Source organism: Microcaecilia unicolor, chromosome 3, assembly GCF_901765095.1.
Source record: "Microcaecilia unicolor chromosome 3, aMicUni1.1, whole genome shotgun sequence".
Lineage (NCBI taxonomy): Eukaryota > Metazoa > Chordata > Amphibia > Gymnophiona > Siphonopidae > Microcaecilia > Microcaecilia unicolor.
The window spans coordinates 397,942,403-397,958,269 of NC_044033.1; the positions used below are offsets into that span (position 1 = coordinate 397,942,403).

The 15,867-nt window shown below is 42.0% G+C and overlaps 1 protein-coding gene across 1 annotated transcript in view; it reads left to right on the top strand.

The window, feature by feature from the left end:
* Positions 1 to 15,867, top strand: part of PKHD1 (PKHD1 ciliary IPT domain containing fibrocystin/polyductin) — a 980,909-nt gene that overhangs the window by 204,524 nt on the left and 760,518 nt on the right. The window contains exons 31-33 of the mRNA XM_030198735.1: positions 3,709 to 3,776; positions 6,758 to 8,374; positions 11,140 to 11,286. Coding sequence (XP_030054595.1) covers positions 3,709 to 3,776; positions 6,758 to 8,374; positions 11,140 to 11,286 — 1,832 coding nt within the window. The remainder of the gene's footprint in view (positions 1 to 3,708; positions 3,777 to 6,757; positions 8,375 to 11,139; positions 11,287 to 15,867) is intronic.

The following is a 15,867-nucleotide window of genomic DNA, read 5'->3' on the forward strand; positions in this document are numbered from 1 at the left end:
GGTGGGACTTGCTGAGGTGCTTTATGATGTTGGTCTTCCTTGCAGAGTCTACAGTCTGGATACAATATGATGGGCATGTATGGCAGGATGATACCATTGCCTCTCAGTTTGGATATTATGTGTATTTTTCTCCTCTTCCACCTCTTCTATATCGTTTATCTCAGGAGTGTAGAAACAGGCCAGGTTTGTTGGTTATGTGTAACGAACATGCATTCAAAGTTGTCAAAACACATGCGCATTGTGAAGAATTGCAGGAAGGCATCCAAATGGCAGATGAAATTTATTGTACAGAAATGCAAAGTGATGCACATTGGGAAGAATAATCTGAATCATAGTTATCTAATGCTAGGGTCCACTTTAGGAGTCAGTACTCAAGAAAAAGACTTAGGTGTCATTGTAGACAATATGCTAAAATCTTCTGCTCAGTGTGGAGTGGCAGCCAAAAAAGCAAACAGGATGCTAGGAATAATTAGGAGAAGGATGCAAAATAAGTCCAAAAATATTATAAAGCCTCTGTATTGCTCTATGGTGCAACCTCACCTCAAGCATTGTGTTCAGTTCTGGTTGCCATATTAGAAAAAGTTCAAAGAAGAGTGCTCAAAATGATAGAGGGGCTAGAACTGCTCCCATATGAGGAAAGGCTAAAGAGGTTAGGGCTGTTCAGCTTGGAAAAGAGACGGCTGAGGGGGGATATGATTGAAGTCCACAAAATCCTGAGTGGAGTGGAATGGGTGGAGGTGAATCATTTTTTCTCTCATTCAAAATGTACAAAGACCAGGGGACACTCAATGAAATTCCATGGAAATACTTTCAAAACAAATAGGAGGAAATATTTATTCACTCAAAGAATAGTTAAGCTCTGGAACTCGTTGCCGGAGGATGTGGTAATGACAGTTAGTGTATCTGGGTTTAAAAAATGTTTGGACAAGTTTCTGGAGGAAAAGTCCATAGCCTGTTATTGAGATGGACATAGGTGAAGCCACTGCTTGCCTTGGGATTGGTAGCTTGGAATGGTGCTACTAATTGTTTCTGCCAGGTACTTGTGACCTGGATTGGCCACTGCTGGAAGCAGGATATTGGGCTGGATGGACCATTGATCTAACCCAGTATGGCTGTTCTTATGAGATTTGCATTCAATGGTGGCCATGTGCATGCAAATCTATTTTATGCATATTTTTTATTCCTCAGTTTAGTAACTGTATTTTCGAAAAAATGGACGTTTTTGAGCTGGGCATTTGTTTTGTTTAGCGATAATGGAAACTAAAAATGCCCAGCTCAACAATGTCCTAATCCGAACCATTTGGTCATGGGAGGGGCCAGGATTCATAATACACTGGCCCCCCTGATATGCCAGGACACCAACTGGGCACCCTAGAGGTCAGTGTGGTGGACTTCAGAAAAAGCTCCCACATGCATAGCTCCCTTACCACGGGTGCAGAGCCCCTAACCCCCCTCCCCCAAAACCCACTACCCACAAATGTACAACACTACCATAGCTCTTAGGGTGAAGGGGACACCTACATGTGGGTACAGTGGGTTTTGGAGACCTCCCATTTACCAGCACAAGTGTTACAGGTAGGGGAGGGATGGGCCTGGGTCCACCTGGCTGAAGTGCACGACAGTACCCACTAAAAGTGCTCCAGGGATGCCTCTAGGACTTGTTGCTGCTGTATAACATTGGCACACCAGTTGACACCTGAAGACTAATCTCTCCGAAAACGTTCTTTATTGGAATAAGCATGCTTACTCACAGTTAACTGCAGATCACAGGTTGTGCCCCACCGGCAAAGAGTCTCCCTGGTACTGAGATTAGCAGTAGGTCAGAGCAGGCAGAATGCTGTACAATGACCTCTTTCAGTCACATTCAAGGTAAGAACCAAGTTTTGTAATGTGGCTAACACATGAAAGGGATCTAAAACTGGTTTACAAAAATGGCCACTACCTCATGGACTACCGGAAACAAAACTGGACACCCTCTGACCCAGTAAGCAAGGGGGAAAGCACCATGGGAGTACAGCCTACCAACTACCAACATCGTGAGCATTTGCCACAAGCTAGTGGAATTACAGAGCCCAATACCCTACACCCACCACAATGCATTGCTGATGTGACTCTGCAGTGCACATAACAGAAAAGGTGTCACACTCACCCGAGAGCCACATCAGAACCAGGGAAAGGCTGTCAGAGGATAGAACACATTCTGCTGTCATGGAGGTGGGTACAGCATTTGAGGCTGGCATAGAGGCTGGAAAAAAAGTTTTTAAAGTGGGTTTTTTTTTGGTGGGAGGGGGTTAGTGACCACTGGGGGAGTCCGGGGAGGTCATCCCTGATTCCCTCCAGTGGTCATCTGGGCAGTCGGAGCACTTTTTTGGGACTTGTTCGTGAAAAAAAGTGTCCAAAAAAAGTGACCCAAAATCGCGGTAAAAACGCCTTTTTTTCGATTATCAGCTAAAGACGCCCATCTCTCCTCGGCTGATAACCACGCCCCAGTCCCGCCTTCACCACGCCTCCAACACGCCCCCGTCAACTTTACCCGTTTCCGCAACGGATTGCAGTTGGAAACGCCCAAAATCGGCTTTCGATTATACCGATTTGAGCGCCCACGGGAAAAAGACGCCCATCTCCCGATTTGGGTCGCAATATAGGCGTTTTTCTCTTTTGATTATAAGCAGGATGGTTGACTTGATACAAATCAAACTATGCATCCAATTTCTCCTACTTAGGTACACAAATGTGGAATGCACTACCAAAGAGTGTGAAAACGATCCATGAACTTCTAAACTTCAGGCGATCATTAAAGACCTATTTGTTTTGCAAGGTCTATCCTACTGACCGAACTTAAATGCCTCAACTCTGCAATGCATCAAAACCTTACATCGTATTGGACATTATATATTCCTTATTTCCTTGACCCTTATTGTACTTGTATACCCTAACCTTACCTGACCCTTATTTTATACTGTATTTGCTTAACATCTACCGGACCTGGCGATCGCCTTTACGGTATTATGTAAGCCACATTGAGCCTGCTAATGGGTGGGAAAATGTGGGATACGATTGTTACAAATAAATAAATAAATAAGAAATTAAGCAGTTACCAAAACATGCATAAATTATAGAATATTATCATGTATGTGCATATTCATGTTCTGCCCAAACTTTGCCCATGTACATGCCCACTGGCAAAGTACTTGTCATCAAAACATGGTGTGTACTTTTCTGCTAGTTGGTATTCTACGTGGTCATTTACACATATAAGTGACCACTTACACACATAAATGGCTAGAAACTGCCCTTTAGATATGTTCCTGCCGCCTAAAACTAGGCAACTCTTTTAGAATTACTCCTTTGGAGGCTCATAAAAAATTTAAATGAGCAGGCTAAAATATCACTTATTGCACAGTGCACTCAATCTTTTAGGCCATGTGCCAAAGAAATAAAAAAGCAATGCAAAAATATACAACCTCAATATTGTGTACATGCTCTTAGTGTGTACACTTACCTAAAAAAAAAATAGAGTACCAGCACTACACCCATCCGCTAAATAGGATGCAGATTGCATGAAAAATAGCTAAAGGAAGCTGGTGCAGTTCTCTCTGTGTACTTTTTAGGAAGCAATTTCTTGTATACTGCATGCATTTAGACATATCAACCAAGTCATTAATAGACAGCATGGAGCTGATCTGTTTCATTTTCTTTATTTTACAGACCTGAGCAAGTAATCCGGTATTTTACAGAAATCTTTCATGTGGAGCCATGCTGTGGTTCCTTTCTAGGTAAATAATATGGAAGAGGTCCAGTAAAGGACCAAGGGAAAGTGGAGAATTTGTGTCAGTGGGGTTCAGTAGGAGATCAAGGAGAAATGGAGTCATATAAAGAATTATTAAATTATTGTTTTGATGAGAGATATAACCTTGGAGGAAATGAGCTGTGAATATTATCTGTTATCTGTTATTGCTGAACCAGAATGTAGTAAAGGACCTTGAGAAATTAGGCATAAGGGAGACAATTTGTGTGTAGTCTAGCCAGGAAATGTGTGTATAGTCTAGCAAAAGAAGATAAGGTGTGCTGTAAATGTTACAAGCAATGTGTGAAAAAGAGAGAAGTATATTGTTCACCAAACTTGCGATCATGATTGGAATTTGCAGTCATTGCTTAATTATTGCTAATAAAAAGCCAGAGATTAGAAGGTAAGTCAGAGGTCAGTCGAGCAAGGCTACTAGTCTTTGCAGCTGTGACACTGACCTCCCTAAAGCTTTAGCTAACTTGCAAGTACATTTGGCATGCACTGGGTGGTTACTGTGTGGATAACGCGTGAGTCCTTACTGCTAAATCAATGGGTGGCATTAAGGGCTCAGGCCGTAAATAGATGCACACTGGTTTTAATTTTGCTCCACATCCATTTCCCGGCCCCAACACCCCCTTTTTTCCAGATGTGGTGGAGAAATGCTCCAGTGTGCACCCACACTACTACAGGCCACTTTTTGGCATGCCTTTGTAAAAGGGCCCCTTTGTTTTGCAACCCTGAGATCATCATAAATAATCTTATCCTTTTTATGTTACTAATTAAAAGAATAAATATAAGGGGTATAATTTTCAATGTGGGCTACAGGTAAGGCATCTTATTTTACCACTAGCCTGTGTTATTCTAGCACAGGTCCTATTTCATAGTAACATAACATAGAGGGGCATAATCAAACGGGGATGACCATCCCTAAAGGCGTCCATCTCTAAGGACATTCCGCCAAAGGGGTGGGGAAACCTGTATTATTGAAACAAGATGGACATACATCTTTTGTTTCGATAATACGGTCGGGGACATCCAAATCTCAACATTTAGGTCGACCTTAGAGATGGTCGACCTAAATATTGAGATCTTCGACCTTAGAGATGGTTGTTCCTGGTTTTCGGCGATAATGAAAACCGAGGATGCCCATCTCAAAAACGACCAAATCCAAGCCCTTTGGTCGTGGGAGGGATGAAGGGGGCACCTACATGTGGGTACAGTGGGTTTCGGGTGGGTTTTAGAGGGCTCATATTTACCACCACAAGTGTAATAGGTGGGGGGGGGGGATGGGCCTGGGTCCGCCTGCCTGAAGTGCACTGCACCCACTAAAAACTGCTCCAGGGACCTGCATACTGCTGTCGTGGAGCTGGGTATGACATTTGAGGCTGGCATAGAGGCTGGAAAAATGTTTTTTTTATATTTTTTTGTTTTGGGTGGGAGGGAGCTGGTGACCACTGGGGGAGTAAGGGGAGGTCATCCCCGATTCCCTCTGGTGGTCATCTGGTCAGTTCGTGCACCTTTTCGAGGCTTGGCTGTGAAAAGGGACCAAGTAAAGTCGACTAAATGCTCGTGAGGAACGCCCTTCTTTTTTCCATTATCAGGCGAGGATGCCCATCTCTTAACCACGCCCCTGTCCCACCTTCGGTACGCTGACAACACGCCCCCGTGAACTTTGGTCGTCCCCGCAATGGAAAGCAGTTGAGGATGCCCAAAATCGGCTTTCGATTATGCCGATTTGGGTGACCCTGAGAGAAGGACGCCCATCTCCTGATTTGTGTCGGAAGATGGGCGTCCTTCCCTTTCGAAAATAAGCCTGATTGTAACATAGTAGGTGATGGCAGAAAAAGACCTGTATGGTCCATCCAGTCTGCCCAACAAGATAAACTCATATGTGCTACTTTATATGTATACCTGACCTTGATTTGTATCTACCATTTTCACGGCACAGACTATAGAAGTCTGCCCAGCACTAGCCCCGCCTCCCAACCACCGTTGCTGCCACTCAATCTCTGCTAAGCTTCTGAGGATCCATTCCTTCTGAACAGGATTCCTTTATGTTTATCCCACGCATTTTTGAATTCCGTTACTGTTTTCATCTCCACCACCTCCCGCGGGAGGTCATTCCAACTATCCACCACTCTCTCTCTGTGAAAAAATTCACTATCCTTTCCTTCAGCATCGCTTCCATTACTTTTCCAATAACCGAAGTGAGGCTTACCGGCCTGTAGTTTCCAGCTTCTTCCCTATCACCACTTTTGTGAAGAGGGACCACATCTGCTCTTCTCCAACCCATGGAACCTCTCCCATCTCCAAGGATTTACTAAACATCTTTAAGAGGACCCATCAGAACCTCTCTGAGCGCCCTCAATATCTTGGGGTGGATCCCGTCCGGTCCCATGGCTTTGTCCACCTTAAGATTTTCAAGTTGTTCATACACACTCGCTTCCGTGAACAGTGCTATATCCACTCCATTCTCATATTGTCACATCTTGTCTTTAGCTTTAGCTGGGGGTGAGCACTTGAAGTGACCAGCCTCCACATGCCACCCCCACCTTCTAGTTTAAATGCCTAGAAATATATTGTCTAAATTTCTCCCCAAGGATTTTTTTCCTGCCACAGTGAGATGCAGCCCATTGTTACAATAAGAGACATACCCTTCTGTTTACAAAGCCGCGCAAGCGGCTGCCACATGGCAATGCCGACACAGCCTATTCAAGTGTGTTAGCATTACTGTTAACAGGGGACATAGTTACTAATAACTGGGGTTAATAGTAAAATAACATGTCTTAACTGTAGCCCACATGGATAACCCCTCCCCCCTTAGATAAAATGTTTTAAATGGATGGATATTTCTCTTGATCAGATTTTTGTTTTAATTGACAGATTCCTGACGTGATTTATCCATAAAGCTTAGTACATTGAATTATTATGGCAATTTATTCATTTTTTTTAATTTATTTTCTTCCCTAGGTGGCACGCTGCTTACCATTTCAGGTATAGGATTCAGTAAGAACACTTCCCTGATTTCAGTATTTCTAAACACAAGTTCCTGTGCTATCATTAACTCAACAGAAGAGAAGATATGGTGTCAAACTCCACCACTTCTTCAATTGTCCAGTATAATATCGCAGAATATCTCTGTTCCTGTCCAGGTTTTCATCAGCAACAGTTCAGACATTCATAGACATATTATGGAATCCAGCAGAAGGCATTTTGTATTTACGTACCAAGCAGAATTTCCTCCTGTTGTTTCTAATGTTACCTATGAACAAATGGATACCACCCTGCGGTTTTACCTAGAGGGCTACAATTTGACTGATTTGGTTGTTCTTTTGGAAGAGTCTAAATGCAATATCCAGCCTATAAATTCAAGTGAAACTGTAGAACTGTATGAATGTTCTTTGTCACTGGAAGGGTTGGAAGCAGGAACGTATCCTATCAGAATTTTCCAGAGGCAAAATGAATATGTCAATATTACATCAGCAATGGAAAGTTTCAATCTGGTTCCTCGGGTATTTTCAGTAAATTCTTCACAAGGGTCATCTTGTGGTGATGTATGGCTAACCATATCAGGTCTTACACTGCGGTCATCTAGAAATTTAGTTGATGTGAGTGTCATGGATAATTACACTTGTGCAGTGCAGAGCTCTGATAATAACATAATTGAATGCATTCTTCAAGCGGATCAATTTCTTGATGCATCAGACAACATTTCTCAAATTCTTGAGGTCACAGTTACCATAAATGGAATTACTGGTGTGTGCTTGGGAAACTGTACATTTCAAATACTTAAAGAATGGATCCCAAAAGTTGACCAAGTGACACATGAAGTCAATGGAAATGTGACTGCTATCCGTATCAGGGGACAGCAGTTGACCAGTGCAACTCAGGAGCTCAACATTTTACTAGACAGGAGCTTAATCTGCAATGTAACATCCTGTAACCAAACCTTAATAGAGTGCAATGTGTCTAGCATTTACCCAGGCAGGCATAGTATTGCACTTTTGAAAAGAAGAATTGGACAAGTTTGTTTGGAAAACAGCTCCATAGATTTTATTATTACTCCTGAGGTAAATAACTTTTCACCACAAACTTTTAGTATCCATGGTGGAGGTCTTTTGACTATTGAAGGTGAAGCACTGATAGGAAAGAATACAACCTCAGTCCTCATTGGAAATAATCCCTGTGTTATTACAATGTTCAGCCCTGTTAAAATCCAGTGTATTGTTCCTTTTGGGAATGAGACGGTTGATTTAGTACTAGAAATAGATGGGACATCATATAAAGAAGGAGAGATACATTATTCTGAGGAATTTACCCCAGTTTTGCTATTTGCGTTACCTTCTGAGAGATTGATTTTGACAATAATGGTATCCAGGATTACTCAAGTAGAAGATATGAGCATTACTGTTGGCGAGTCCTCTTGTCTAAACATATCTGGTAATGCTACAATTCTGCAGTGTTGGGTCCCTCCTCTTCCTGTAGGAGAATATCAAGTTAAGGGTTGTGATTTCAGAAGAGGATGGGCCACTTCTAATGTAACCTACATATCTCACCTGACCATTACATCAATATACAACAACCTTGGTAAGTTGAATAATTATTTGTGTAACCTTACCAATGACACTAAAAAGTAAATTCTATAACGGGCACTTACATTTATATATGCCAGTTGAGTTGAGCATGTAAATGTACAAAATAGTGTCACTTTTGTGGGTAAGTGTACACTTTGCATTTAAGTGACAGCAAAGCAATATGTATACATAAGAATAGCCATACTGGGGCAGACCAGTGGTCCATCTAGTCCAGTATCCTACAATGGCCAACTCAGGTCAAAAGTACCCAGCAGGATCCCAAATAGTAGTAACATTTCATGCTACCAATCCCAGGGCAAGCAGTAGCCTCCCCCATGTCCATCTCAATAAAAGACTATGGATTTTTCCTCCAGGAACTTTCTTATCACATGTAAGGGCAAACCTAAGTGGCATACCTCGGGATTCTGTATATCAATGCGAGATTTCCACAAGAAAATTGAGTGGCCTAGTGGTTAGGGTGGTGGACTTTGGTCCTGGGGAACTGAAGAACTGAGTTTGATTCCCGGCACAGGCAGCTCCTTGTGACTCTGGGCAAGTCACTTAACCCTCCATTGCCTACTGCATTGAGCCTGCCATGAGTGGGAAAGCGCGGGGTACAAATGTAACAAAAATAAATAACAATGTGCATAAGCTAATTGATTAACAAGCTAATCAGTGCTGATAATTGGATGTTAACCAATTATCAGCATTAATTGAGGCCGATATTCAGACTGCGGGAGGGAGCCCGGCTAACTCCTGCGGTTGGTGGTCAGCCCGGATATTCAATGCTGGGCCGTTTCTGGTGACTGGCATTGAATATCCAGTGTATTTTTAGCTAGTTTAAATTTAACCAACTAAGTCTATATTCAAAGATAGCTGGTTAAGGTATCTTTGAATTGGCTGAAGGTATACCAGCTAGTTAAGTGGCCAGATGTGACTGCTTACAATAGCCGGATAGGGATTGAATATTCAGAGATAGCTGGCTATATTGTGCGATTTAGTCGGTTATCTCCTAGGAGCTAACTGGAAATATACACTGAATATTGCCAGATAGCTGGTTACGTGCCATTTGACCAGCCTGGTGTCTTTCTTGGCCGGTTAAATGGTTTTGAATATTAGGGGGATTGGCATTAATTAGAATTTACATGCAGAACTGTCTAAGCATATTCTGTAAATATGAGCCTCGCTAAACACAATCTGAAGCCACGTACCTCTGATTCTCTTTCCTGTTTTATCGACACAGTTCTCCAAGATGCTACCTCATTTCCTCCCCTCACCCCGTTCCCATACTCCCCAACGCAACTGTGATATGTTTTATATAATTGCCTGCTGGTGATGAGCTGTTGTGGTTGTGTTGTGGTGTTGTGGTTGTGGTTGTGGAGCCAACTCCAGGCTCCGCTCATTCTGCCTCGCCTCACCCTATGCTTGGAATAAACTTCCTGAACCCTTACGCCAAGCCCCTTCCCTACCCATCTTCAAATCCTTGCTCAAAGCCCACCTCTTCAATGTTGCTTTCGGCACCGAACCTTTATACCTTTCAGGAAATCTAGACTGCCCCTATTTGACTGACTGTACATTTGTCCTTTAGATTGTAAGCTCCTTTGAGCAGGGACTGTCCTTCTATGTTAAATTGTACAGCGCTGCGTAACCCTAGTAGCGCTTTAGAAATGTCAAGTAGTAGTAGTAGTAGCTGTTGTGGTTGTGACATTCATCACCTTTGTGCATAGGTTTTCCATGCATATTTATTGTGTATTATATGATATTTGCTATTTTAAAGGTAAATAATTTTGTTCAGTTTGCCGTGCAAGTTTTCCATGCATATAATTTGAGTACATTTAGTTTTCTTTGCATGATGAAGTGTTGGGTGATGAAAGCACTGTTTGTCTTCACCTAAATACGAGCCTCATGAGATTCATATTTAGGCACAAAAGAACAGGCATGGATGTGTGCTGACATGCCTCCCCTATCAGGGGATCTCCAGATCTTGCCGCTCTACTACTGAAACTAGCTATGGTGAAACAAGTGTCTGTCATTGCAGTATGCTTGACATATATAGCTGCTTGAAGTCATATGGCATGAGAAGAAAATAATTAGGTACACCGAATATAAAATAATAGTAACTATGATGGAGCCACATTTCTCAGCTGCAACTTTCTCATATTTAGCTATTAGACATACTGAATTCCACCACATTTCATGAGATAAATTTGTAATATTCATCCAGCTAATAATAATAAATAATGTACGGGTACTACTTTTATATATACATTAATCTTTAACATCTGATATGTTTGCATATTCCTCTTATATACCTCTAATAATATATGTATAAGTCTGAGTACATTGATCTATTTGTTAATTTGTTATTAGTCACTGGTACTAAATTTTCTTTATTATTGTCTTTTGTAAAAAAAATCAATAAAAAATGATTGAACTAAAAAAAATAATAGTAATTATAAGTGACCTGCAGAAATTAAATGTTGATGAATTAAAAATTGTTCAAGAAACTAATTTAAAAATTATGGTGGTGGAGAAAGTTTTTGACTTATGATTAAAATTGTCGCTGAAAGCTTATTGTTCTGACCCGTCATTGACAGGGCAGATAAGAATATTTTGAGATGTCTGAGATCTTTTTCTCTTAGTATAAATTGAGTGTGGATTAATAATTTGTTCACTTGTGGTTGATTCAGTATAAAGAAGCACAGACTATTCCATGCTTCCGCATTACTTGGAAGAAAAGAACCTAATGGTAACTTATGCATTGTTCTTTCTTTGAAGGTTGTCTGGGTAAAGGAGACATATATATTCGAGGAACAGGGTTTTCTCCAGGAAATACATCTGTGACTATCTGTGGCACACCCTGTGGAATAAATGATAATCTGACAACACCGAGTGACCTCAGATGTCATGTCTGGACCTTGAATGGTTAGTAAACCACGTCCAAACTCTTTCTACAAAATTCAACATACGCTAAAAGATCAGTATTGTGTGATTGTGTCAGATTTTGCTTCACAACATAGGCTAACTTTGGTCAGATATGCATATTCTTACCTGTTTTCTTTAAAACAAAATACCAGCCATTAATCTCCTGATGTGTGGTGATGTATATGAAGCTATGAATCTTTGTGTTGCAGCTTTCACCATATATCTGTAACTCATGAGTGTTATAAAATGTTGCCAGAGAGAGAGAGAGAGAGAGAGAGAGAGAAGAATTAAAAAGAAAAAAAATGAAAAATAAGAAAACAAACAAGGAAAGAGCTATTATTGAAAATTGGAATAAGTTACAAAGCAGGAGTTACAAACCCCTACCGTTATTGGGTAACCAGACATCTGCTGTAAATGGCCTGAAGGGAACTGCAGGGGCAGGGCTCTCATACTGCTGACTTTGATGGGTAAAACCCACATACCACTATTACTTACAAGCATAAGAGTGTGCAAGCTTAACAATATTGACCCCATGATAACATTAAAGAAAAAAACCCAAAATATTGAGTAAATGGCTGCCAAAGTTAGGTTCAAGAATAGAAACATAGAAACATGACGGCAGATATGGGCCAAATGGCCCATCCAGTCTGCCTTTCCTCAGTAACCACTAATTTCTTCTTTTCCTGAGGGATCCCACATGCCTGTCCCAAGCTTCTGTAAAATTCTGACAGTCTGCATCTCCACTACCTCCACTGGGAGGCCATTCCACGCATCCATCACCTTTTCCATGAAGGAGTATTTTCTTAGATTCTTCTTAAGCTTCCTCTAAGCTTCTTCCTATGCCCTCTCATTCCAGAGTTTTCCTTCATTTGAAAAAAGGCTCACCTCTTGTACATTGATGCCACTGATGTATTTAAACATCTCTATCATATCCTCTCTCTCCTGCCTGTCTTCAGCATATACATGTTGAGGTTTGTAAGCCTGTCCCCATATGTTTTATGACAGAGACTGCTTACCAATTTTGTAGCCGCTCTCTGAACCAACTCAGTCCTGTTTATATCTTTTTGTAAGTGTGGTCTCCAGAATTGCACGAAGTACTATAAATGGGACTCACCAGAAACTTATACAGGGGCACTATCACCTCTTTTTTCCTGCTGGTCATCTCTCTCCTTATGCACCCAAACATCCTTCTGTTTTTGACTGTCACCTTTTCTACCTGCTTGGCTACCTTATGGTCATCAGACACAATCATCCTCAAGTCCCGCTCTTCTTTCGTACACAGAAGCACTTCACTCCTGATACGGTACCATGCCCTTGGATTTTTGTAACCTAAGTGCATGACCTTGCATTTCTTAGCATTAAATTTTAGTTGCCAATTATCAGACTATTCTTTAAGTTTTGCCAGATCTTTCGTCATGTCATCTACACCCTCCAGGGTGTCCACCCTATTATAGAGTGTGGTATCATCCACAAGAAGACAAACCTTACCAGACAGTCCTTCTGCAATATCACTCACAATAATGTTAAAAAGAGCCGGCCCAAGGACCAATCCCTGCGGTACACCACTGATAACAACCCTATCCTCAAAGAAAGCTCCATTTACCACTACCCTCTATTTCTTCCCATTTAACCGGTTTCTAACCCAGTCAGTCACTTTGGGTCCCATGCCAAGGGCACTCAGTTTATTAATCAGTCACCTCTGCGGAACCGTGTCAAAGGCTTTACTAAAATCCAAGTACACCACATCTAGCGCCCCTCCCACGTTTAACTGTTTGGACACCCAGTCAAAGAAATCAATCAGATTCTTCTGACACAACCTGTGTCTGGTAAAGCCATGCTACCTTGTGTCCTGCAGGCCATTTGATTCGAGAAACCTCACATTCCTCTGCTTTAGAAGCATTTTCATTAGTTTACTCACCACTGAGGTCAGACTGACAGATCTGTAATTCCCAACCTCCTCTTTACTTCCGGTCGCACCATGTGGCTGGTTGCTCAGCCTCCGCTCTCCATGGTACCTGGACAGAGGCGCCTCTCCAGTCCGTTGCACTGTGTCTGGAGGTGTGCTGGCGCTAGGTCCCCGCCGTAGCTGCCGTCCTCAGCATCTGTCCTGGGGATGTCATGAGGCGTCTCGGTGTGGCCAGCCCACCTCTGAGTTCCTGCAAGGCCATGTGCGGGCTTCGGGTCTGATCCGAGCAGCTGGATTTGATGTTAATTACCATTGATAAATTATACAAATGCTAATAATAATAATAATAAATAAACTTATTGAGAGTACTACGCAGGAATTGAACAAACGTTGGAAGCTTTGAAAAATAATTACACGTCAGACATATATCAACAGAAATATAATGAACATATGCAAGCAATAGAACGGTACAGATCAGAAATTCGAGCACAAAAGATCTCCAAATACAAGAGAGATGAGCTCAATTATACAAAAGGTTTTTTATATCCTTGGATGGATCACTGGAGGAAATCTAGGAGAAATAAGAGAGGTAAGCGGGTTACCTTTATTAATTCCTCAAGTGATTCATTCGGGCAAGAAGGAAACACTGGAATTTTGAACCCTGCTAATGAAGTGCGGGTGGAAGCGGTGCAACCCCCCAGTAACACTTTTTTAGTTGTAACCAGTCAAGGCAGCAAGGGAGTTATGGAACAACCAGCGGTGCAACCAAAAAGACAGGGAAAGAAGACTCATCCATAGTTTTTAATTTGTCTTCAAAAAATTTAAGCTCAATCCAACTTCAGGTATTGAGTCTAGGGTTAACTTTTGTGCCCACCCAATTCCATAATGCGTTTGATATACGCACATTTTTGCAAAAGTTTTTCAGGAAGTTGTGTTTGAGACTTCACTTTGAGAATGACTATATAGAGAATAATGATGAAGGGGAACACATGGCTACCTTTTTACAGAAATATTATTTACCATCCATGTAGCTACCTCATAGTCCTATTGACCCAGCGATAGCCATGTTTCAACAATGAGTTTTACATGATCTTGAGAATGTTGAGAATAGTATGAATAAAGGGTATAGCAATTTGTCTTGGGCGCAACATCAAGCAATGGTAGAGTTACAAAATGATGAATCCATTGTGATATTGAGGGCTGATAAGGGGAGAGGAGTGGTAGTACAGGATAGATATAAATATATACAGGAAGCTGTGCGTCAATTTGGAGATGAGATATTTTATAAGCAGTTAAATGAAGATCCCACGGAGAGATATCAGCAACTAATTCATACATTATTGACATGGCAGTCCAAGAAGGGGTTATATCTATTCGGGAGCTTAGATATCTATTTACCCATTTTCCCAAGATACCCATGATTTACTTCACTCCAAAAATTCATAAAACGCTTAATGATCCCCCTGGTTGCCCAATTGTATCTGACTGTGGCTCACTATTTGAGCCTTTGTCTCAGTTTTTAAACTTTCATCTTCGACCATGTTTGAGTGATATTAAGTCATATGTGCGAGATTTGGGTCATCTGTTGGAATTATTACAACAAATTGAAATATCGGAACCATTAGAAATTTGTTTGATAACGCTAGACGTTACCGGTCTATACACCAATATCCCTCAAGGGGAAGCAATGAATATGGTTGAGAATTTGGTGGAACAACTACATATATCAGGACCCCTGGAAGGGCATAATCGAAAGGGGTGCCCAAGTTTTCCTGAGGACGTCCTCGCAGGACGTCCCGGCGAAGGGGCAGGGAAACCCATATTATTGAAACAAGATGGGCGTCCATCTTTTGTTTCGATAATACGGTCGGGGATGCCCAAATCTTGACATTTAGGTCGTCCCTAGAAATGGTCTTCCTTAGACTTGGTCGTTTCTGATTTGCGGCGATAATGGAAACTAAGGACGCCAACCTCCAAAACGACCAAATGCAAGCCCTTTATACATGGGAGGAGCCAGCATTCGTAGTGCACTGGTCCCCCTCACATGCCAGGACACCAATCGGGCACCCTAGAGGACACTGCAGTGGACTTCAGAAAAAGCTCCCAGGTACATAGCTCCCTTACCTTGTGTGCTGAGCCCCCCCAAAACCCACTCCCCACAACTGTACAGCACTACCATAGTCCTTATGGGTGAAGGGGGGCACCTAGATGTGGGTACAGTGTGTTTCTGGTGGGTTTTGAAGGGCTCACATTTACCACCACAAGTGTAACAGGGGGGGATGGGCCTGGGTCTGCCTGCCTCAAGTGCACTGCACCCACTAAAACTGCTCCAGGGACATACATACTGCTGTCATGGAGCTGGGTATGATATTTGAAGCTGGCAAAAAAATATTTAAAAAAAATATTTTGAGGGTGAGAGGGGGTTAGTGACAACTGGGGGAGTAAGGGGAGGTCATCCCTGATTCCCTCCGGTGGTCATCTGGTCAGTTTGGGCACATTTTTGTGGCTTGGTCGTAAGAAAAACAGGAGCAGGTAAAGTTGTCCAAGTGTTTGTCAGGGACGCCCTTTTTTTTCCATTATGGGTCGCCTCCGACATGCCCTCAGGAACTTCGGTCATCCCCGCGACAGAAAGCAGTTGGGGACACCCAAAATCGGCTTTCAATTATGCCAATGTA